This window comes from Nycticebus coucang, chromosome 1 (genome assembly GCF_027406575.1).
Source record: "Nycticebus coucang isolate mNycCou1 chromosome 1, mNycCou1.pri, whole genome shotgun sequence".
Classification (NCBI taxonomy): domain Eukaryota; kingdom Metazoa; phylum Chordata; class Mammalia; order Primates; family Lorisidae; genus Nycticebus; species Nycticebus coucang.
In genome coordinates, this window is record NC_069780.1 from 140,802,475 (window position 1) to 140,828,730 (window position 26,256).

The 26,256-nt window shown below is 40.3% G+C and overlaps 1 protein-coding gene across 2 annotated transcripts in view; it reads right to left on the minus strand.

Annotated features, from left to right (window-relative positions):
• The window catches only part of MAST4 (microtubule associated serine/threonine kinase family member 4), a 442,299-nt gene that overhangs the window by 292,333 nt on the left and 123,710 nt on the right, over positions 1 to 26,256 (minus strand). The window contains exon 3 of one of the 2 annotated variants that reach the window (XM_053589491.1): positions 25,625 to 25,699. The exons of the other annotated variant lie outside the window; for it this stretch is intronic. Coding sequence (XP_053445466.1) covers positions 25,625 to 25,699 — 75 coding nt within the window. The remainder of the gene's footprint in view (positions 1 to 25,624; positions 25,700 to 26,256) is intronic. 2 annotated transcript variants of the gene reach the window in all.

A 26,256-nucleotide genomic window follows, 5' to 3' on the forward strand; every position in this document is an offset into this window, starting at 1 on the left:
CTACTAAATAGCTACCAGCACCCTAAGTTGCTCCTGGGAGCCCAGCCAGGAGGCTCCTAGGAGCTTAGCCCCGGCAAGGATTTCTGACCGTCCCCACCCTACTTCATCTCTCCTGGCAGGTTCCCTGTGAGTGTCAGCATAAGCACATGGGGGTCTCTGCCCCAGCTGCTAAGCAGGCAGGGAAAGGGACAATCAACTCCCATCACTAGCACAATAGGAGGAAGAGCCGAGTCTACCAAGATTCACACTCAGAGAGTTCCTCCAAAAAAAAAAAAAAAAAAAACCAAAGAAGAAGATTTCGAAGTTGGGCAGTTTGCTTCACTGACAACACTCCCTCTGTCACCCTGCAGCCCTTGTCAACCCCCACAGACAAACAGAAGGGCAGTGTCTCACACACACTGCTTCTGCACCACCTTTCAGAAACCAGTGGACGTAAAGCTCATGTGCTTCCCATTATCATCTTTCCTTGATGAGTCATCAGTGGCCGTATCTGTCATTCAGGGTTATCACAGGTACGCTGCACTCATGAACTATTAATTTAGGGAGACAGTTCAAATAGCCAAGATGTGCATGGCAGTCTATCAGGTGCTGTTAGGGATATGTGAGGAAAAACAAAACACATTTAAAAGCTAGCTGGGGAAACATACACACGACACACAAAGAAAACAGCTTTAATGTGCAAATGCTAATGGTGAGAGAAAATAAAAGGGGATGACATGATTCCACAGCTCTGAAGTCTGGCTACACATTAATGCGACCCAGGGGGTATTTAAAAATACCAATGCCTGAGCGCTACCCATAGAGATCTAGAGAGAGTGAGTTGTTTGAGTTGGTTATTAGAAGTTAGTACCGTTAAGTGCCCTTAAGGACTATTACTTTACATAAACCATTTGTCTTTGGATTTTTTTCTTTAGGGGATATTAATTTTCTAGGTTGTCATTAGAGTACTGAAGTTTTAGGTTTTTAGTTATTTCCTTTGCAAGCAGGAAGTGTTGCAGAGCAAGGACAGGTACCGAAAATGGAACTCTCCCTACTTGCTAGACTACAAAATTAGCTGGAAGGAGAGGCTTGTCCAGGGATGAGTTTTCCTACAGACGTTCTTTGGGCCACATTCTTCTGGCCTCCATTTCAGAGAGTTACACAGGGAAGAGCAGAGCACAGTTCATACCACGGAAACAGATCCTACATCAAAACTTGGTTCTGAATCAGAAAAGAAAGCAAAACTGGCTTATGATGGAACAACCTTTGCAAACTCCAGTGAGCTGCCCACGAAATGCATGGTGTTCTGCACACAGGAGGCAAAGCTAGAAGATCAGTAGGTAGATGGCTACAGAAATGCCTGAATATTCAGACCACATGACCTGAAAACCACCAGTAAAATCCTAGTGGGAAACTCGAGGTGGGCGGAGAACCCTAAAGGAGCTCTCTCTCGTGCAGGTTTATTTCATTCTATTTTTGTGTTTCTATAAACATACTGCATTTTAATATATTTGTGCTACTAAAATTTTAAAAAGACCATAAAAGGTTCACCCAAAATGTGTGCTTGGCTTTTATATAAATTTCACTTGACCAAAACCATATACTCATTTTCTTTTAAAAATAAAGTAAGGAGGCTCAGAGCCTGTGCTAAGTGGTTAGGGCACCAGCCACATATACTGGGGCTGATGGGTTCAAACTGATCCGGGCCAGCTAAGCAACAATGACAACTACAACCAAAAAATAGCTTGGTGTTGTGGCAGGCACCTATAGTCCCACCTACCTGCGAGGCTGAGGCAAGAGCGTCACTTAAGCCCATGAGTTTGAGGTTGCTATGAGCTGTGATGCCCCAGCATCCTACCTAGGGCAATATAGTGAGACTCTTTCTGAAAAATAAATAAATATAAAGTAGGGAGACCACAATAACCAGCATGCCGCAGGCTGTCCCATATGACATCTTCATCCAGTAATCCCACTCTACAAAAATTCAACTTACAGTGTATTGCCAGTGTTGCTTCCATGAAAGTCTCTACCAGCACCAAGGAATCTATGTGAGTAAACATTTATGATCATTGTGGATAAAGAATTTGTGTTTTAATCCTCACTGTTCCACCCTTTAGCTTGAGTCCCATTTTTCTCATCTTTAAAATGGGCTGCATAGGGTGGTGAGAATTAAAAACTGGATCGCAGCCTTGGTAAAGAAAAAAAAAGAGAGAGAAAGAAAAAGAAAAGGGAAAAGAAAAAGCTTCTTCCTTTGTAAGTTTTATTTTATTTTATTTTTTAACCAGGAACCCAAATAAACAGCTATCATCCTCAAGACTTTGGTCTCATACACCCTTCACATTGACAAAGTCTCTGAGTCATGAGATGAGGGTCTATTTTGATTCTGTGAGATCTTATCATACAAAGCCTTATCATAGGCTTATCAACAATGAGCCTATGAGCTTTATCACCAAATCATCTGGCTGCCTCAGCAGGATACTCAAGTCTTCTCATGCAAAGCCCAGAGATTAGCAATTGACCATAGTCTCACAGCCACGAGATGGTGGAATCAAAATTTACACCCATAATCATCCAGTTCCAGTTGTTTCCCCCTAAACTCTACTGTGAAAATGCCAGAGTAGGACAGATGGTGAAGGGAAGGACTAGGAAAGGGGGTCTGAGTGAATATACCAGCAGGGAGGGCTGGCACTGATAATAACGAGAGGATACCTTTCCCCTCAAGAGGTGAAAATAGGTACCTTTTAAAAAAAGAGCAAAGTAAAACTAAAGCAATCCACTTGGAGTTGTGCAACTTCAGAAACACCAGAGGCAAAAATCTTCTGCCAAGGGTAAGGCAAGGGCACGTTGGGGGATCAAAGCAAGAAAAATGGGTTTCCTTTATTTAATCCCACACTTTTTAGTGAAGGCTGTTATGGCTGGTGCTGTGCCAGGCACTAGGGATAAAGGACTTTACTCGCTGTGAAATACAGTGTGAAAAGGCTTGGAATAGAGGTTTTTTTTCAAAGTTCAGTAATACTAAGGGAGGAGAGTCAGGATAACTTTTCCTCCAACAATGTTTCCTGTTATTCGTGATGACAAAATCTGGCGGAACTGACATTATTCTCAACTTCAAGTCTAAACTCTGATTAAATTAAGCTGATGAAAAGCTCGTTGCCTTGGTCAAAGTAATTGGTTCAAAGATGACATGCGGTGCCTCTTTAACTGTTCTTACCAAACTTTCCTGTATTTTTTTGCTGCTAAAGCAGCTTCCTGCAGGTAAATAAATAAAATAAAACAAAACAAAATAAAATAAAAATTGTAAACAAGAAAAAAAAAAAAAAGATGACATGCGACCCAATCTGGGCAAATGTAAAACAATGTTTGCATAGGGCTCCTGGGAAAGAACTTCCTCCTTTTTTCAAAAGAGCTTCCAAGAAAGATGAAACTTTAACCCCAGGAAGTAAAGGTGGCTGCCACAGGGACAGGCGTCAAAGGGACAGGGAAGACAAGCAGAAACGGCGTCTTGGGTGATCTCTTTCAACAATGGGCCTAGCCTTGTATTATCTGGGCTTCTCGGGTACATGAACCCATCAAGTCCCTTTATTGTTTAAACCAGTTTAACTTGTGTTTTCTGTTTCTCGTGACTCAAAAATTCCTATATGACACCATACTTGAGCCTGGTCTTTCCTTTGCAATGTCTGGGAATCAGCCAGGCAGCCTCAGGAGTGGGTGAGGAAAGAGGCATTCCAGAAGGGAGAACCGATGTAGCCGGGCAGGGTGTCGTGCACCAGCACACAACTCTTAGGAAACTCAGTATGGCTGGAACTGGGAGCTAAAAGGAAAGACCAATAGGAGTACAGAGGCAGAAACGGGTCCAATCAGTTTGAAGAGTCTGCTTTTATCCTATAGGCAATGGAGAGATCACAGAACATTTTATTTATTTTTTTATTTCAGATTAATGTGAAGGTACAAATGATTAGGTTACATTGTTTGGGTTTGTTAGGTAAAATCCAAGTTGTAGTTGAGCTCTTCACCCAAGAGGTGTGCCGTGCACCCCTACATCGTGCCTGTTAGGTGAGAGCACACCAATTCCCATCTCTCCTCTCCTCTCCTCCTGCCTTTTGAATTTAAATGTGTTTTTCCTCTTGTGTGGGTGACATAGACTATTTTAAACAGGAGAATAAGGGTTGAACCAACATGTTAAAAAGGAATCACTATGGCACTAAGGTGTCAAGTGGCTCAGGGAAAGGAGTTAGGAGGCCTATTTAATCATCCAAGAAGCAAAGCTGGAGCCAGGGCAAAGGAAGGAACAGGGGAAGTGGAAAAAGGTGCAGATTCAAGAAAGAAGTACAGGGTGGCCGTAAAATTCCTTTGTAGCCATCTGTGTATCTAGAGCAGGCATCCTCAAACTTTTTGAACATGGGGCCAATTCACTGTCCCTCAGACCGTTGGAGGGCTGGACTATAGTTAAAAAAAAAAAAAACAACTATGAACAAATCCTTATGCACACTGCACATATCTTATTTTGAAGTAAAAAGCAAAACGGGAACAAATACAATTCACACCGCCGCATGTGGCCCATGGGCCGTAGTTTGAGGACCCCTGATCTATAGGGGTCCACAAAGGTTGGAAAGAAATGCTTGACTTCCAAGAGGGTTTAGCACAGCATTGATGGAGCTCAGGGCAGGTTGCCATCCAGGGATTAGAGAAAAGGGCTATCTACATGTACTGAAAGCCTTTCAGAAGTTAAATACATAATGGAAATCTGAAAGTAGATGACAGAATGGCAAAACTGTGTAAGTAAGTCTAGAGGGTCCCTGATGGATAGGAACATGAGATAAAGTTGCAAAGAATAATAAATGTTACCATCACAGGTCTTACTTAGACTAAAAGTTAAAAGCCAATGATGACAAACCCTTTTCCCACCTCAATTTTTACACACATGGTGGGAAGCATTTTTTCTTTACTAAGCTCATTTACCATCATCAGCTTAACAATGGTATCAATTTAATAACATTTACTGCATAGCGACATACTTGATCTTACTTAATCTTCACTATTATTCCCGTTTTACAGATGAAAGATCCAAGGCACTGACAGGTTAAGTAACTCACATAAGAGCTTGTCTTTGAATCCGCATCTGCCTGAGCCCACAGTATTTTAATCATCTTCCATCATCAGGTAAGGACCTGGCCTATTTGCACCACAGACCCACTCCTGCAGGTGAGCAAACTGCGTTCATCACTGGTAACACACTGACTGCCAATTACTCTTAGAAGGGAGAGATACAACACAGATCTTGGCGGCTAGTTCTAAGCACATTTCACACTTAAATTATTTTTATAGACTCTGATTTCATTTGACACAACACCCTGTAAATACATTACTTTAACTCAGACCTTTTAAAATTGAAAAAGCATAACAAGTCAAATAATCAACTAACTCTAAGTCAATGAGCAAATGAAACGAGCTTCCTTTCTAGTCAATTTCTATGCTTTTTGATGCTTCCTAACATGTTACACCTTTGATTAAAAAAAAAAAAAGTAAGCTTGGGAAGCAGACATTTGTATTTCTACCATCTTGTAAGTCAATATTACCTAAGGCAAATGTGCCTCCTAAGAAAGTTTGCAGGCTTCCTTGCTGGATTTTGCTGAGTAATAACTAGTACTTATGTGAATAACACCTCCATTTTTTGAATGTTTACTGTATACACTGAAGTGAAACGTATTTATTCTTTTAAGGTCAATAGCTTCCAGCTCACAGTTATACTATATTTTGTGTGCTCACTTTGTTCTCAAAGAATTTTAAAAAACCAAAAAAACTGTTTAAGTGAAAGCTGCTGGATCATTTCTGAAATTAAAGAAACTGGTTTTGATCAAATTATAGAAACCATAGGCCTTCATAGAAAAAGAACCTATTATAAAATAGAAAGCAAGTATTAGATTAAATGAACTTAAAGCTAAAAAATGTCCTTAGTAGAGTCCATTGCATATCTCATAGTGATCAAACAAACAGGATCAGAATTCAGACATACCCGTACTCTACTCCAAGCCAATGCTAGACAGCATCCTTCAGAAACCTTCATAAAGGAAGACTCAATTCCCTAAATTACAAAATGAGAATGGTACAACTTATCTCAAAGGGCGCTGAGAAGATTAATGATAACGCAGGCCCTGCACTTAGCACCCCCCTGAACATGTGCACGCCCTAGATGTTAGCTACTGCTTTTTAAGTGAACCACTCAAATTAGGTGAGTACTAGGGGACAACTGGAAGGAGAATCAGCTGGAAGAGCCAGGCAGTGTGACCCCGTCGCCCCCTGAACACTGAGCCAGGCAATGTGACCCCATCACCCATCCCTGCACTTCTGAACACTGGGCCAGGCAGCATGACCCCGTCACCCCCTGCACTTCTGAACACTGAGCCTGGGCACCTGCCGAGAAACAATTTGAAGAGTCAAAACAAATCAGGCTTCAGTGAAATCATACACCCTGTTATTAATCAGTAGGAAAATTTCTGTAGCAGAAGACCAGATACCAATGATAGATATTTTGAACTTTAATTGCCTTTAAAACAGTGTACATTTAGACATCCTTCAGGTTCTCTATAAAATTAAGGTCATCGTGGACAAGTTTTGTGATTTTCCTTTTTACCTTATGAAGCCTAGTGATAAATACGTGAAATCAGTCCTGCCCCTGAACTATGCTTCTTGTTACTTGCGAAGGCCTGTGACCTACAGTGGGTTTAGATAAAAAGCCAACACTGCACAGCTGTGCCCCACAAGGGCCCGCAATTTTTTCAGTTCTTCCATCCATTACTGGCAAATTACAGTAAATTCAAAATATTGATCTACACACCCCTATATGGGAAGAAAGTTAACATTGAATTTTATTGCTTATTGTTGGGTCCAATTCCCTGGAATCAATAAAAGCCACAATGCTCATAAGCTTCTAAAAAGCCAGTTAATATAGTGGATATGAGACCCCTTTTAGAATCACTATCAATCTATAGGATTCTTCAACAGAACAGGGGCCAACATCTTAAATATTCAAAAGCCTTATTTGATTTTAGAGTCTTCTCATTACCCAGAAAAATGCCCTGGGAAAAATGATAAAGAATAAAAAGTAAGTGACTAGAAAGAACTTGCTTAGCAGATTTCTAGTTTTTACCTCTAAGTTCCCTGGCACTGACTTTGGGTTGGTTTAGGTTGGATTGTTCAGCAGCTGTCCAACCCTAAGTCAGTCATTAGAAGTTGAGATCAGTGTGGCACCTGTGGCTCAAAGGAGTAAGGTGCTGGTCCCATATGCCAGAGGTGGTGGGTTCAAACCCAGCCCCAGCAAAAAAAAAAAAAAAAAAAAAAAAGAACTATAAAAGTTGAGATCTTTTTTTTAAAAGGTATATCTTAACACAGATTTAAGATGAGCTTTTCTTGACAGTGATTTCCAGGACCCATCAAGGAAACTAATTTGCATATAAACAATATTTCAATTGCCCCTAATTTAGAGTCAATATCCTTTTATGAACCAATTTTAAAAAATCAGATACTTATTCAAAAGTTCCATTAAAATTACAGACAAACTTAATACAAAAAAGCAAAAGGCCTTTTATAGAACCAAGAAACTAAATGAGACTATTTGACCAGAAGCAGTGAATTTATTCCACAAGATTAATCATTTTTATTTACTAAGGACACCTCGTAGTTTATCTAGCAGTCACTATTCTGAAAGCCTATTTTAGTGTAGAAATTTACTGGTAAATCAGCTCAAGGGAGCTCTTGAAGGGCTATATGAAGCTAATACCCACATGTCTACTTTCTTCTGCCCATTCCTCTCCATTTAAATGCAAAAGACAGCACTTAAAATGTACATATAAAATGCATGAGAGTGACAGAAGATTAATGATACCCATATTCAAATAATCAATAATGTGAACTTAAGCCTCTAATAGTACTGAAATTTATTGTAAAGAGGTCACAGAACAAAATAAACAATTGGCTTGCAGAAAACATACTTCACTCAACAAGTAATAGATCCTTTTTGTTAAAGGGTACAATATCTGACATTTTTTGAGGCTCAGCGCCTGTAGCACAATGGTTACAGAGTCAGCCACATACAAGGAGGCTGGAGGGTTCTAACCTGGTCTGGGTCTGCTAAACAACAATAACAACCCCAACAAAAAAAATAGCTGGGCGGGGCGGGGCAGCGCCTGTGGCTCAAAGGGATAGGACGCAGGCCCCATATGCAGGAGGTGGCAGGTTCAAACCCAGCCCAGCCAAAAACTGCAAAAAAACCCCAAAAAACAAAAAAATAGCCAGTGTTGTGGTGAGTGCCTGAAGTCCCAGCTACTTGGGAGGCTGAGGCAAGAGAGTCGCTTAAGCCCAAGAGTCTGAGGTTGCTGTGAGCTGTGATGCCACAGCACTCTACCGAGGGCAACATAATGAGACCCTGTCTCAAAAATAATAATAATTAAAAATATATTAATAAAGTACTCCTTTGTGCTACTTAACAGCATCAGCTGGAAGTATGCTGGAATTATGAACTTTAAAGAGTGAAGAATATGGGTTAAGGTAAGATTCCCCCATTTCCTATTTCATATCTTCCTCTCCAGCGCCACTATGAAGACACACGTGCTGCTGAGGCTGCCATCACAGTGTTCAAAATGAACTGTATTTTGAAGCCACTGTACTATACATTTTCTCATACAGGATAGGATATCATATAAGCTTTACTACCACCCTCAATTAAAAGAAGAATTATCACCATTTCTTTAGATAGTGAAAGTGAGTCTTGGAAAAATTATAACATGCTTTGCCCAAGGTCAAAGGCTTCACAGTAAGGACAGCAGAGCAGAGACAAACGTAGTCAGGGCTCTGGATGGCACAGTTTCAATTCTACTCAAGCCCTGGACATTCTACCGAGAAACATTGTGATATGAGAAAAACAAATTCCTATTTATTTAAGCTGCTATGAATTGAGTTTTCTGTTATGTGTATTTGCAGCTGATACATTTCTAACCGGTATTTTCTGAAGGTAAGTGGTAACGAACTTAGCAAGTCAGCTTTGGAATTATGCATCCAAATGAGTGCCAGACATCAGGGCAATCTGGCACTGTGAGGGCTACTGAATGTTACCCAGAGAAAATGACCAAATGTTCCTAAAATTGGAATTAGGCTCTCTGAGAAACAAAACCCTTGAAAACATTGATTACAGACCTGTCAATTTGTTTCCCTTTTCCAAAATATATTTGGGAGTGCTACACTGTGTGTGCTAATGACTTTGAAGTTAACCAAAGAGACTCCAAGCTTAATGGCATCACATTTGTGACAGTTAATTAGCAGAAAATATTTCAGTGAAGTGAGGTTTTGCTTCCCCCCCACCCCCACCCTTAAGCATCAAAAGCAATAAAAAGCTCTGAGGTTTTAATTGCTTCTTCCTAAAGACTGCATTCTATTTTCACCGCAAAGACAAAATCTTTTCCTCAAAGTCAAAATGATCCCTTGTGGTTTCTGAGATCACAAGGACTACGACTGGGGTGAACATTTAAATTTGAGACCTAAAAAAATGTTCATATGGTGGCCTCTTATTTTAGCTAACTGAAAAATCAAGTGATTTCCAAGCAGGAAAACCCTACTACCCTTATCCTATGTGAATGTAGCCGTCCACAAGGCAGGAATGAGCTTTGGGTTTTGCTTTGGCTTCTACTATGCTAATTAGAGTCTTCCTTTGAGAAACAAAATGCACCCTAGAGATTAGACTGTACTGTTACACCACCTAAATCACACAGAAGTGTACACTGGATTACCTTAAAAACTTAAAGTAGTTGATTCTGGACTCGTTTTTCTACAGAACAAAAGTTTAAACACACATATAAGAATAAAAACTAATAACATAAAACAGTATGAACAAAGCAGGGGAAAGTGAACTTTAGAACAAGATAACTTTGAAAACTACAAAGTTTTAGGCAGCTCAAACCGTCACTCAAAGCCACACTATTTGGACAAGTTGATAAATTTGCACTAATGCATTAAAATGGTTCTGTCATTTTAAATGCTAGTTTAAAAAAGAAAAGAAAAAGCAAATTGAAATACACCAAGTTGAACTGTGTATCACTCACACACAAAAACAGTAGCTAGAGTAAAATAGACTGCTGAAGAACTGTGTCTTTTAAAGAAAGAATCTAAATATAAAAGTCCTGTATGCTGGCTCGGCGCCTGTGGCTCAAGCGGCTAAGGCGCCAGCCACATATACCTGAGCTGGCAGGTTTGAATACAGCCTGGGCTCGCCAAACAACAATGACGGCTGCAGCCAAAAAATAGCCAGGCGTTGTGGCGGGCTCCTGTGGTCCCAGCTACTTGGGAGGTGGAGGCAGGAGAATCACTTGAGCCCAGGAGTTGGAGGTTGCTGTGAGCTGTGATGCCACAGCATTCTTCCCAGGGTGACAGCTTGGGGCTCTGTCTCAAAAAAAAAAGTCCTGTATGCTAAATCCTATATGCTAATTGAATTAAGTCACTGACCCACCCATCCTTAGGACCACACCAGTTTGAACATGTTGAGGTGGCAGAGTCTCAGGAATGTGGCCTGGCAGAGTGTTCAGAACACCGGCTAAGGACTGTTAAAGAGAGTGCCAGCCTTGCTCTGTCATATGGCCTGGAGCAAAATACCTCCCCTCCCTAAGGCAGTCTTATCACTGGGAGCTGTCCAGTTAAAAGGTCATACTGTTGTGAGGATTAAATAAAATCATACATGTAAAATATCTAGAAAAGTACCTAATATTAGGTTATTGTTCTGCCTTAAACATGCATGCACAGATCTGACATTGCCACCCTAAGGTTTTGCAATTTGAAGGTATAAAGTCTTCATCTACATAATAAGTAGTTATTCAGTACACTAAAGGACAGATAAAAACTAGTAATAAATTAAATACTCTCTAAGCCTACAGCAATGAAAGCTTCAAGAACCTATTCTTGAATTTATTATTGATACTCTCAGGTGCGATTTCCAAATTAACTCTGCTACTTTTAAAACTATGCCAAAATGAATTACCTGGGCAATTATAATTGCCATCCATCAAGCACGAGGTCCATATCTTAATGGAAACCAAACTTCTTGAAAAGCTACACTCCACTTTTATCCACACACATGTTAAGCATATTGGCATATGTTCCAAGAATTCTGCAGCTATAAATTTTGAGCGAACTCTTTTTATCTCCAGTAGCTTTCATTAAATTACAAGAGAAAGAAAATTCCTCCTATGACCAGGAACAATATGCTAGATTCCTTGTGTACTGTTTGCTTTCTGTTATTTTTCTCAGTCTGCCTTTCATCAATAAATAACAGTGTTGCTTTAACTAAAAAGTGTGGAAAATTCTGATTGAATTTTCCACTTCAAAGTACACAAAATCATTTCATCTAACATGCTGTGTTAGAAAATCCATGCTCCATTCTGACCTCCTGTTGCCGTCTATTTCAAGTATTGGTGATGCACCGTATCACACTGCATGGCTGGGGAAGGAGAGTAAACATATTGACTGAGAAATGTGTTGAAAACCCCCTATTCCACATAGATCCCGGCTCCTGTCAAAAATCGCAAAACTGTTTGCATTCTTTCTGTGTGAGAGCATGACAGAGCTCTAGGAGAAATTCCCACAATAAATAAAACCAGCCACTTGCATAACACTCCATCTAAACAGGACTGTGCGAGGAGGCTTACAGTGAGGGAAGGGAAAAGCAAGATTCGGTCCAAATAATATGCCCAGAGGTGTTTGAAAGAAGATGTTATTAACTGTGCCCTTCCTTTAATCTATTTGCAAGGTTAAAATAAAATTTAGCAGAAGAGATTACCACCACTAGCGAGAAGGCACAACTCAGCCGGCAGCCAAGGGACACAGGGAAAGAAAGGTAACATATTGATTGACCCTTTATCCCAATTGCAGTCTAGGCAGCTAGCTGTCTTTTTTCATTTGTGGGGACATGACAGCTGACCTAGCCGATTTTCCTAGACTAACAAACTAGGACAGTCCTTGGACAAGCTAGGTGGTTGAGATGAAAATATCCCCACAATGGCAAAGCAATACAATATTAACACTACTACAAGAAGTAGACCCTAAGCAATAATGTATCCAGATAAGCTTCTGGGTTAGAGCTCTTCTTTCCCTGCAAATCAAGCTTCTCAGGTTCTTACCAGAAAGCAGAGAAGATGTTTCCCAGGTGTGCAGAGTGACAGCCCAATCTGAATTACTCATATTCCCTGAAATCCAACAGGGTCCATTTAACTTACCATTTCCCCAAAGAATGGTTTGAACTTCTCAATGAGTATTATTTGACAAAAAAAAAAAAAAAACCAAACTATTAAGTTCCCTGGCAAAAGATTCTGTATTCAAATAAGTTTGAGTAATACCTCATTAAATATAGCTTGGAGGATTTACTTTTTAAGATTTCCAAGACATTGGGGCGGCGCCTGTGGCTCAGTCGGTAAGGCACCGGCCCCATATACTGAGGGTGGCGGGTTCAAACCCGGCCCCGGCCAAACTGCAACCAAAAAATAGCCGGGCATTGTGGCGGGTGCCTGTAGTCCCAGCTACTCGGGAGGCTGAGGCAAGAGAATCGCTTAAGCCCGGGAGTTAGAGGTTGCTGTGAGCTGTGTGAGGCCACGGCGCTCTACCAAGGGCCATAAAGTGAGACTCTGTCTCTACAAAAAAAAAAAAAAAAAAAAAGATTTCCAAGACATTTATAATATCACCATTTTATTCTCTAACAGCAAGGGACATAATCTGTAATGCTCTCCAAATTTTATGGGACCAAGAAACATTGAGGGAGAGGATGCAAAGTATGTGTTTGAGAAATTTAGGTTTAACTGAGCCCTAATTTTATTATTATGGTAGCATGACCATAGGAATAGAGAGACCAACTCACTGCCAAGCAATACACCACTTATTGTACTTACTCACTTAAAATTTCAGTCTTGAATCACACTATGATAAAACAGGTGGTCTATGCCATAATTCAATAAAAGTATTTTCTTGTACACCTTGAAAGATTGCAACAACAAATTCGAAAGACAACAACAAACAAAAGCTATAGAAACAAAGCCTTGTGTACTACAGTGATCAAATCTCAAATCAACACAAGGCATGAAAAATACATGACTATCACACCACAGGCCTACAGCTCATCTGAAGACAAACCAGTAAGGACTGTACCACATCATGTGTTTACAACAGCAACAGAACAAATAGTGCCCTATTTATGAATGGCCAAGGCCCCTCTCTTCTCCATACTGGCAAATTTCCATACTGGCAAATTTCCCGATCTCTTTCTGAGACATCCACTTAGGATGTAAACAATCACAAGAGACCATTGCTCACAATGTGAATGAAGGTAGAAAGAAAGGCTAGACATGAAAATATGCTTTAAGTTTGGCTGGTTTCTTCTTATGCTGTCCAGGACGGATTCCACTTCCTCCTGCCAGTCCATCAGGGATGAGACAAGCTATGGGCCTCTTCTGTTTTCTGAAGAGCTTATCACTTTCTGGGATTTACTTTTTTAAGGTTTAATTATGCCCTCAGCATTTTTAACAATTTTTTTAAATTATGATTTTATATCTTACCCAGTTTGCATTGACTGTTAGGGTTAGAGCTATACTCCCTTGTCATTAGTCCACATGCAAGGGGAAATCTCAGAAGATGTTTTTCTTCTACCTATAATTTTTCAAGTAGGTGTCAAACATCTTGAATGAAAGAAGAGCAGAAACTGAGGTAAATAATATTCAGCTCCAGAAACAGGAATAATTCTTCTGTGTCACACCACTTGAGTTGGAGTGCTCCTACCCTCTGCCTGAGCTGGGTCTGGGAAATGTCGTGACCCAGGGTCAACAAAATGAACATTTACTACAAACAGATGCAGACATAGCTAAGATTTTAGTGTTATCGATCAGAGGCTAAAAAATAACTATGCTAAAGGACACAGCAGCAAACATATTACAATTTCAGTCTTGAATCGCACTATGATAAAACAGGTGGTCTATGACATAATTCAATAAAAGTATTTTCTTGTACACCTTGAAAGATTGCAACAACAAATTCGAAAGACAACAACAAACAAAAGCTATAGAAACAAAGCCTTGTGTACTACAGTGATCAAATCCCAAAATAAATCAACACAAGGCATGAAAAATACATGACTATCACACCACAGGCCTACAGCTCATCTGAAGACAAACCAGTAAGGACTGTACCACATCGTGTATTTACAACAGCAACAGAACAAATAGTGCATAAACAAAATTTGTCATAAACAAAGACCTGGGAAATTTCAGCAGTGAAAAAGGACTATAAAAGGAAAAACCTAAACCAAAAAATGTATCAGAATAGGAAGGGCTTACTAGCTCGCAAAGGAAAGCAAAAAGGATTAGCAAAGTTTCAACATGATAGAATGATCCAAAATGAATCACCTAGAGAAAACAAGCAAATACAAAATAAAAGTAACAGTGTTTAAGATCTGTGGGCCAGTATCAAACTTCCTAACATAGGTATAAGTGGAGCCCCCGGAGAGAAGAGAAAATGGGGTTGAAGATATACTTGAATAGATAATGGAAAGGATTTTCCCCAAATTGATGGAAGTCAGAGGCCCAGCAAGTCCCAGGCAGAATAAATATAAGGAAAACCATACATGAGCACATCATATTCAAATCTTTTCTTCAGATAGGAATAGGTAAATATGTGTGAGGTCACTGAAAGGGAGCACCTATCAAAAAAATAAAAATCCTTAAGGGCGGTGGTTCCCGCCTGTAATCCTAGCACTCTGGGAGGCCGAGGTGGAGGGATTGCTTGAGCTCAGGAGCTTGAGACCAGCCTGACAAGAGTGAGACCCCATCTCTACTAAAAATAGAAAAACTAGCTGGGAATTGTGGTGGGCGCCTCTAGTCTCAGCTACTCAGGAGGTGGAGGCACTAGGATTGCTCAAGCCCAAGAGTTTGAGGTTACTGTGAACTATGATGTCACAGTCCTCTACCCAGGGTGGCAGAGGGAGACTCTGTCTCAAAAAAAAGAAAAAATATATATTAAAATCAGTTACAAAGAAAGAGAGGTATCTCTGGCCTTTGATTGTTGGCCAGCAGCATGTCGAAGCTGTCCAGGCTGCCCTTCTCAAGCAGCCCGAGGAGACAAACGCCTTCCCAAACTCTCCCAGAACCCACAGAAGCAAGACAAGACTTGATAAAGCCCTCCTGGTTAAATATCTGAATTACTTTTTTAGAATTGCTGATTATGTTTTGAGTTGTTTTTCTTTTTGCCTGACAGGTACTGGGACATAGAGGCATACGGGATACAGAAGTCGCTGATGGCGCAGAGATGGTATCAGCATTTCTTCATAAATCTAGAAGCCTATTTGGGTAACCTGTACTTAACCTATCCTGTGATCTTTTCACCTCTAAATTTAAAACATTTCCTACACCCTTTCTCTCAACGAATTGCTAATCCCGTCTTGGCAAATTTCCTATTACACAAGTCTTTGGCAGGAACAATTTTGCTGACTCTGAGAAAAGTCAACATGTTGTAATTCACTATTTTTTTTTAAGTCCTTAAAAAAAATTGCCCTAAGAATTCGACAGGTTGGTCTATAATAATTCACCTATGCACACCCAACCATTGCTAGCTGGAAAAACAAAACAAAACAGGAAAATAACTGCATCCCTGTGTTAGAAATGGAACGGTCTAAATGAAATTTTCTTCTCCAATGTTTTGGTTACAACATTTGCTTGAACTTAAAATAGCAATTCAAGCAATTTAAATACTAAAAGCCACAGCGACTTTGGTCTTTATATTTCTTCTTTATTTTACTGTATTCTGAAGCCCAGAATGCTATCCTTTTCTTAAAAACACTGGAAATAACAAAAACAACTGTCATTTTACTGGGTAATAAATTAGGATGCTGGAAAGGAATATCACAAAAAATGTAAGACTTCAAAAATCAAAACAACAGACATTCCAAACAGAGTAGAAAATACAAAGTATAATTCTGAAAACTGTCACAGGGTCTTCTCATGTGTTGGTTCATCTTAGTGCTGAACTTCCACTGAAAGATTGCAACAACTTGATTATATTCACGTATTTCTTCACTTTTCTGGATATGTGTTACTCTTACAGGAAAAAAAAGATCATCTAAGATCTAGGGGGGGATATCAAACTTAAAATATGGGCACTTTTCTGTATATATGTTACATGTCAATAAAAAAGTTTTTTAAAAATATTAAGGATTGATTCTTCAAAAGATAATGTGCTATACTCACATTTCATGTCTAAGTACTAAATCCCTGGCACTTAGCAGAGCCTGGTCACAAAGGGAACGCTCAGTATGTTATTAGCGGAACTGGATTCCCAAGGTATTTTTTGTCCCTGGCCTTTCTGAGTGCTTTAATATTGTGTGTGTGTGTATATACTTATAGTGTGTGTGTGTGTGTATATGCATGTGTGTGCGTATATATGGATACATATATATGTAAGGCGTGTGTATGTATGTGTGCATGTATACACACACATACACACATATATACACATACATATATACATATACACATGCCTTACATATACACATATATGTATACATATACACACAGTATACACACATATATGTATATACACACACACATATATACATACACATATATATACACACACATATATATGCACACACATACACATGCCTTACAGACAATATCATGGAAAACAAGAGGAATCCACTTTCCTTAGAATTATTTGTATGGGTCTGAGAGATGTTAGGCTGGGCTCTGTGACCTACTTCTCCTTCTTGCCCTGAAGTATCCTGTCTTTGGTTGTAATAAACTTTTTTAGAGGAAAGTGAATGTGCTTAAACCTTCCATTGTTAAGAGGAAACTAGGCCATTCAGGAGAATCCAGGAGAAGCTAAAAGTTATGTGATCACAGAAGTTTAGGAGATAGTTCAGAATGAAAGGGAAGAAACAGACTCAAAGAGTTCTGGATTGCTTTATATTTAAAAAGTTTTTTTGATATAGTCCCAGTTACTTGGGAGGCTGAGGCAAGAAAATCACTTAAGCCCAAGAGTTTGAGGTTGCTGTGAGCACCCTACCTAGGGTGACAAAGTGTGACTCTGTCTCAAAAAAAAAAAAAAAAAAAGAAAAAAAATTTTTTTTGCAGGGGTAATATTTTAACATGGTTCAAAAATCCATGAAGTATAGGCTCAGTCCCTGTAGCTCAGTGGTTAGGGCGCCGGCCACATACACCAGAGCTGGTGGGTTCAAACCAAGTCCAGGCCTGCTAAACAACAACAACAACAACAACAAAAAAAAAAAAAAATAAAATACACAGCCAGGCATTGTGGTGGGCACCTGTAGTCCCAGCTACTTGGGAGGCTGAGGCAAGAGAATCACTTAAGCCCAAGAGTTTGAGGTTGCTGTAAGCTGTGACATCACAGCACTCTACTGAGGGCAACATAGTGAGACTCTGTCTCAAAAAAACAAACAAACAAACAAAAAAGTCCATGAAGTATAAAGAAGCATTTAGTCTCTGTCCCCCAACCACCCAGCTCTCATCCTCCTCTCCTCTCTGGGAAAAGAGCCACAGTTCCTAGTTTTGTATGCACTCTTGAAGAATCTGAGCAAAATAAGAGTAAATATGCAATATCTGATTACATAAGCAAATAAGTACATATTCATATTCCTATTCTCTTTTTAAGAAAAGGAAACATAGCAAGCCCACTATTTAGCCTTCTGATCAGAGATCCTTCACATCAGTACCAGGAGTCCCCTCATTCTTTTGCAGAGCTAGTATTTCACAGCACAGATGAATTACAACTGTTTATCCAGGCAACTACCAAAAGATATTTAGGTTGTTTCCAGTCTTTCTTTGTTAAAAATGATGCTATGGTGGTACACAATGGTTCACACTTGTAACCCTGGGAGGCCAGATTCAGGGGATTGTTTGAGGCCAGGAGTTTAAAACCAGCCTAAACCCCGCCTTTACAAAAAAATTAAAAATTAGCTGAGTGTGGTGGTACACGTCTGTAGTCCCAGCTACTTGGGAAGCTAAGGCAAGAAGCTCACCGGAGCCCAGGAGTTTGAAGTTGCAGAGAGTTATAAAGTACTCTAGCCCAGGAGATAGAGCAAGACCCTATATTAAATATAAAAGTAAAAATAAAATGAAAGAAAGACAGAAAGAAAGCAAAAGAAAGCAAGCAAGAAAGAAAGCAAGAAAGAAAGAAAGAAAGAAAGAAAGAAAGAGAAAAAAAGAAACGAAGAAAGAGAGAAAAGATGTTGTAATTGATAATGCACCATCTCTCCATGATTCATTTTGCATGTATGCTGAGGTATCTAATGGTTATACTCTCCGAAGAGGAACTGTTGGATCAAAAGGTACATGTATTTTTTATTAATATTGCCAATTTGCCTTGTGTAACTAACTTGTAATTCCACTGGCAGTATAAGTAAAAATGGTATTTCTACAGAGAGTGTATCAAACATTTAGATTTTTGCCAATCTGATTTAAAAAAAAAATCTCACTCCAGTTTTTAATCTGTACTTCACTTGTGAAGGTAGTTGAGAATCACTTCCTATGAGTAAAAGCCATTTATTCCTATTTGTTTTTCGGTGAACAAGTTGTGCCCTTTGCCCATATTTCAATTGAATTGTTAGGGGTCTAGAGTTCTTAGTAAAGCCAACAGAGAGAAAAAAATCCTGTAAACTGGGCTAGGCACTCAGAGGTACAGACACTCTGCCGTCAGCACTGCAGCATCTCCGAGGTCCAGGGTAGTGTGGCATCAGAGGACGGGAGAGCGGCGGGTAGGCCAAAGGAGTTCTCTGGCACTTGAGTGAAAGATTATCACCATCACATGAGGTAAAAAGAAGATACAGTTCTTGCTTTCCCTTTGAACCCTGAGAAACCTTATATCCTCTGCCTCAGACCATGCCCCAGGAGAGAGGCCTGTAGCTCCTCTGAGACGGCGGTGGCAAGGACTATGGCATGATGACTAAGTATGGAGACTGGTCCGAATCCTGGCTTTACCTCTTACTATCTTTGGGACCTTGTGGACATTATTTAACCTTACTGTGCTGTCCTGCCCAGAGGCAGGAAATTGTTATGTACAGGTTTGCCAGGTAGATAGAAGACATGGTAAGTGCAGCCCCAAAATGCACTATGACACTTTTTCTGGACTTAAAGAGAGGGAATCGATCATTTGAAATGTGGGAAAACATTCTTCTTCTAGTGTGACACATCTTGTCACAGCTTGGTCCTATAAACTGGTAAATGTGCCCCATAGGAGTTGAAATTGAACATCTAAGATGTTGTTCCATGGAGTTAAAAAAAAATGATTAGGAAAGAAGAAAATATCCTTTTCCCATCCATTGCAAGGTCTTCCTTATAATCCAAATCATGGTAGGTGTTTATCTATTTATTTTGACTAATGCTTGTACAGCTCAAACTGTTTTATCCTTTGATATCAGGATGCTGCCTTTAAATTCATTGAGAGACTTTTCTGCTTTCCTTCCTGAGTTGCCTGTGCCCCTCAGCCAGTCATAACAGAAGCAACTGACTATGGTAAAAATCAATGAAAGGGTAGAGGGCCTTTCTGTGCCATAGAAATGCCTGATACCTGTAGCAATTTCAGAATGTTTTACGTTTCCATTGTTTTTGCTTTTAAAGGCTTATATTTTTCATAATGTTGCTTTTCTGGCATCATAATAAAAATGGACTAAAGTTTTCATTTTTCTTTCTTCTTCAGACTGGCCCATCTTGCTCTGTTTCTTGACCTGGGTGCTAGTAGCATGGGGTTCAGTTTGTGGAAATTCATCCATGAATCTACATTATATTTCAATAAAAAATTGTATATATGTGAACACACACTGAAACAAAATTGTCAGTCTCCACAAAGAAGTAGTTGTGACTGCCAGGCTTATGCCAACATTGTCACCTGCAGAAAGTGTGTGGCCCTCCCAACACCACTGTAGCTGTGCCCACCAGGAGGCAGCAAGGCCTGCTGGGGAAGGACAGGGACCAACAGCCAGACTTCCTGGGTCGGAATCCCGACTTCCATTTTACGTGTGACCTTGCTCAAGCTATTTAACTTCACCACATTTCAGCTTCCTCGCCTGCAAAATGGCAACAACAGTGACGTCCCCAGATTGCTGTGAGGCAGGGGGGAGCTCATCCATGTGTAAAGCGCCTGGCACTGTGCTGGGCTCACTGCTTAAGTGTTCCCTTTGCCATCACTCAGCAGAGCAGCACTTCCATTCCAGGCAGCTGCTTCCACTTCTGAAGCACAGAGGTCTCCCTTAGCTACTTCCTTGGGGAGGTCTGCATGCAGAACAGAGCGTAGGGTGACTCCTGTCACCCATCAGTTCACCTACTTGCTTGCTGACTCTCCAGTCCTTACCCTGCCTGCAACTCTTCTTATCCATCCAACACATAGCATGTGTCCCTGTAAAATGTTCATTGTGTAATGTATGCTTTACAGGGACAGTAAAAGTGTTACAGAGTTGCTTTCTTAAAACTTGTTTCCTCACAGTGCTGTGTTTTAGGCTCTATCCCCATTGCTGCCCAATCCCTCAGGTTGTCCCCTCTAATTGCAGAATGTTACTCGGCAACATCATCGTCCTTCCAAATGTCCACACCTACAGGACCCTGACCTTCTGGCATGACGACAATGCTCCACCGTGGACATGTCCTGATGCAGAGCAACCTCTTTAAGCCTGGAACTGCTGGGTCACAGGGCAGACTATGCCTAATTTAACTAAGCACTGCCCTTTATTGCTCCCCAAACAGCCTGATTACGCTACAGAATGGCTGCACCCCACCATCTAATTATGACATCACTCCTAATGAGGTAGGTGGTGCTATCCGTGGAATATCAAACCGGGTCTGCAGGGCCTCAGCGCCCCTGTGCACCCCACCGTGAAGGGCTGTGATAGGAACACACCTCGCCTCCACCTCTGGCAGACCTCCTGCCTCTGGGTCTGGCTGATGGCTGCTGTGAGCATCCTTGTAAAGAACATGCCTTCTTTGGCGCTCTTTAAAAAGCCCTACCTTGCCCTCTAGGCCCAGATGAAAAGCCACCACTGTGCTGAGGCCTTTTCTGGCTGCCACTCACAGACCTCCCTCCACTTAAAATCAACACCCTACTGATACTGTTCACCAGACAATTCGTTATTGTCTCTGCTTTCTTTCTTTGCCAGTTAAATTGCATTCTAGGGGGTAAAAAGTGAGTACTACAATTTATATTCTGCCATGCCTAACACGCTGCTGAAGTGCATGGGAGGCATAGAAAATAAGTAGGACTATATGGACTTTTAACAATGCAGACATTTCATCTCAAAGACCATCTGGTCCTAACCACTTATTTACAAAATAGGAAAAATATTCCAGAAAAGTTAAATAATGATTACTTACTACTACATAATTTAAAGTATTGTTACAATTTGGTGCTCATTAAGTGCCTGACCATGGGATGAGAACTTTTCATGCATTATCTCATTTAATTCTCAAACTAACCTGATAAGATTGCTATTATTTTGTTCTCCATTTTTTTAGATGAGGAAACTAAGGCTTTCTCAGAATTATTAAGCAGTTGCCTCAAGGTTCTGGCTAATAAGTTCTAGAAATAAAACTCATGCCCACTTTATTTGGTACCAAAGATAATGTATACATGGTTGATAAAAACTATATGCTGCCTCAAAAATGTCTATTATAAATTTATCGTCCATCCCTAAGGGCCCTCACAAAAAGTTTACATAGTACACTTTGGGTGACTGAAAGACTCTTGAGATAATTATGGCAACCAGTCCTCCAATCTTTTCCCCATCTTTCTATGTCCTTAAATATAGTAACAAGTATTGCACCCTCCAAAAAAGAAATTTTTCCTTAACACTTGAAATTCCTGGGACTAGGAAGGTGTTAATTACCATCCAGAAACTCAGTGCATAATAAGACTCAAAAATATAGGTATTTTAAGGTCTATCGCTTTAGTGCTTAAAAATCAGCCTGTTTCCCCCCCCATACTACGACAGAAATACAATTTCATGATTTCCCATTGCTTTTATGTCATCTGTGTAACTATGAACTCTGGTCAAGGCAGCTGCTTGTCCCCCCTGAACAGTGGGTTTCTAAGGTCTCAAAGACATTTATTCCTCAGATAGGTAAAAATGAAAAAAAAAGGATCAATCCTAAAAGCTTTATAGTAGTGAGAAAAGACGACCATCTGCTCTGAGATAGCTCTGGGCTGATCTTCCCAGCAGGGAAGCCCAGGTTTTATAAACCTTGTTACCATTAGAGAAAGGTAGAGAAATCTCTCAGAATTAGTAGAAAGGATTTTCAAAGACTTACAGCAGATTGAAACAGTATGCTTAGAATTACATGTAGGTTTTTGGTGGTTGGATTATCTGTGCATTTGGGTAGTTTATTTTTTTAAAGAAGGATAGAATGTTACAACACTTAGTGGTTTTGAAATTTATTACATGCTATGCCTACCACTATTTATTCTCACATGCTCAAAATTTTAATACAATCCTTATGAACCTATTTATTCAGGATCAGCAAAGCTTCTGATGTAAAATGACAGCTCATCTAGAATAAATCTTCGTCATCCTTTTCTGCTGAAATGCTAAGAGATTTGAAAACTAATCCTCTGCACACTTTCATGTTCCCTTCTGTCCAGTAGATCGTGTCCGCAAGGCTCCCGTATCAAATTGAATTTTATTTAACAGAGGCCTTTACCAGTTTCACACATAACTGCTCTGTGGTCTTTGAACTATTATTCCTATGGCCCGTTGTGCTTCATCCTTTGTTCATTTGCTGTTTTACAGCGTTCATACTGGGGGACAGACAGGTGAGCCTGTTCTCAAAGTGAAAGACACTTTAGAATTCTCAGTGGACAAGCTTAACCAATCAGAGGTACATTAGCTAGCTTTGCTCTCCCCCTAACTCTTATCCTCTTATTCAAATAAAAGAGATTTAAAAGCTTGTTTTCTTATACTCAAAGCACAAAAGGCTTTCTAAGACAAAGAAAAAATTCAGGCTGAACAAAAAAAGGCCAATTTCTTGAGCAGAGAATGAACCCCTTATTTCTAGTCCATATTTTCTCTACAGCTTTAAAGTAATTTCTGTTTAAAAAACCAAGCTCCACTGAAGACACTGGTAGAAAACAGCCTAATAATAACGTGTTGCAAGGAATGAGGTGTGATGCCATTTGTAGAGGGATTTTAGGATTCAGAAACGTCATTCGAAAATCTCAGAGTAAATAGTAAAGTATCTAGTTATAAATAGCCTTGATGGGGAAAGAAAAATCCACCACAGAATTAAGAGAACATTTCATATACTCTCATTTTGTAGCTGAGAAAATCTAGAGCAATGGGGGCTCCAAGTGTTAAGTGATCACTCAAGGCCATGGAGCTGGTTCATGAAAAAGCTGAATGTACAACCCAGCCCAGTATAATCTTTGCACCACACCATATGGCTAATGGAAAGCAAAACATTTCCACCTCACCACACTTATTCTAGATTATACAATGCACACAATAAAATCAATGTTCTCAAAAGATCTGGCAACCAGTTTACCATAAATTGTCACTGACCCCCAGAATATAGGAACCTATAATTTGGAGGAATTCTTTACAACAATTCAGGTTGCTGAACTGAAAATGATAGAGTGCAAATTCTAAGCCCAGTGTGCTTATAATGAAAGGTCACTGGCTAAACAGATGCACATTTCCATTTGCCATTTATTGTCCATGTGATGTATCTGTGCAGCCAACAGTGGTTTCCTCTAGGTCTTCTTAACATTAGAAAAGGTTTTTTAGGCCTTCTCAAATTTCTACTACTGCAATATTTTGAGAGGAAAGGATGTGACCTTTCAAACCTATTTGGGAACATGGCTGAACCAATTCACACAGCACATTAAGGCACCAGAACCCTTCTCCAGTGCAGTTTAACGAGTGCCTCTTAAAGTGTGCTTAGGGAAAAAAAAGTCACGAGTCTCACTCAGAAAAGACTCTCACCACCCAAAGAAGAAAGCCAGCTACTTTACAGGGTACTGTAGAATACATTTCACTGTGAGTATTTCTGAAAATGCTAAGACAGAATGAAATGAATACAAAGGAAAGAGAGGGGAACAAAGAAAGGCCCATGCTGAGTTGAGTCTCAGAACACTGCCAACCAAGGGGTGCCAGCTGTCTCCCAGTGGCTGTGCTCACCGCACACAACACTGGAGGGCCTCCTCAGTCAAAGCTTGTGGGTGGGGTCCAACAAGGGCCTGCTGCACTCTGAGCTGTGCTCTACCTGAGCAAAACTCACATTTTACGTGATGAAACCATCAGATGTACTTAAAGCTTGTCTATCTTTTTCCTAAAATCCCAACAGAATCTCCTTGAATTCATGGCCAGGCTCCTGAGCTAATGTGAATTGTCTAGGATTCAGGGGGCAGGGGTGCCCTGGGCAACTAATAAATGTGATGAAGGGCTATGACATCTACAGTCTACCTTCAAATACATCAGCCCAGGCAACGTAATATTTATGAATTAAAAGTGTATCCTATACACAGTTAGTGGCCATAATCAGAATATACTCCCGCTCCCAGGGCAGCCAACTAACATTGAATCAGAAGTATCTGTTTCTCAGTAAACACCAGAGCTTTAAGGTAAGTGAAATGGCAGAATTCTTCACCTTTCTATGAACAGGGCCTAAGAATCTAGGAATACCTAAAACTTACACCCTTCGTACTAACACCTGAGTTGAACTGCTGAATGGCCTTATGTCCAGCAAGGGGTCAGAGGCTCACCCAGAGGTCACAGATGCCCACTATATGGTGAGAAAATTCTGCCTCTGGAAAGCTGTCACAGTGACCTCGAGTGAACCTTCATACACATATTTAACTGGAGAGCTAGGCCAGAGAGTTCGGCCTGCCTTGAGTTTGTAAGACAGGCTTCGTAACTGCCTTGTGCCTGTCTGCTAATACATATTTTATTTAAAGACTATATGCTGCAGAAATGGCCTGACTTACTTGAGCTGTGTGGGATTTAGCAAATCCTCACCCAAAACATTAGCTGCTTTTGTGTGGCTACCGCTGTCAAAAATAGTTGGGCATCACCAAATCAGCTTAAAACTAATTTTACCATACATATGTAACCAACTCACACTGTAGCCAACTCACACCACAGGAATTTTACACTTATGGCATTATCAGAAGTTAAAAATAAGCAAATCTACAAGTAATACATCATACTGAAAATAAGAGTAATAGGTACTCAAAAGTGATTTACTTCATAATCATTTTACTAGAATTGACATCAATTGTATGCATAGGGTAGAAAAACTCTATCATGTAGGCATGCTCTACTGAGCTCTTCCTCCCAGCTCTGCGTTCAAGGATGTCACACCAGTACTTGAACTTGGTCACCAGGGAGTGTGTACACCAGGGAAACAGCACATGTTACAAGTTAGGGGTTTGTTTTCTGGGCTGATTGTTAAATATTTACTGGAACAGCACTAGTGTACATGATCTGGAATTAACAGAGAAGACTCTGCCTCTCCTCAGCATCCATATTCTAAAGCCCTCAAACACACAGTGAAGTAAAACCCCACAGCTCGTTTCTCACAGGGAGCCACACCATCATGCAGACCCACTGCCCAGGACAAGGCGACACACTCACTTTTGAAGCAGCTGGGTCCACTAGTCTCTGGCGATGTCGGGCCGAGTTGAAATGGCTCTTCGGAGGCTGCCCTTCCTGACAGTGAATGGAAGATGGGGAGTGAACGAGAGGTGGGAAGGGAGAAGGCGGGACGTGGGATGATGGGGAAATGATCAGAAAAGGGAGAGGGACAGTGTTTAACGGCACTGTACTTTGTTTAAGCTAAAAAGTCAATCACAAAAACACACGACACGTTCTCCCCCACAAAAGCACATGCCACGGGCAAGTTATTTTGTTCAGTCTTATACATGCACATGTGTAATAAAGTCATGAACACAGTCCAGTATTAAGACATTTTCCATCAAATCTTCACTTTTGTATTATCTAATAATTGCCTCTAATTATATTTCAAGGATACTAAAGAAAACTGGAACATTATTTCCCTGAACATGAAGTCAGTCTTCCTAAAATAGCAGAAAGCATTACAGAGCCTTCTTGGGGTTAGATTGCCGCCCACTTGGGTATCAACAAAATGACATGAAAAACACAACCCTCTTCAAAACCATGAAAAATCTCCTGACACAGAAGTTCCTCTTTTCCATCATCCTGGTAGAATTTATGATGTCTGCAGCCATCAAAAATTCTACCCCTAA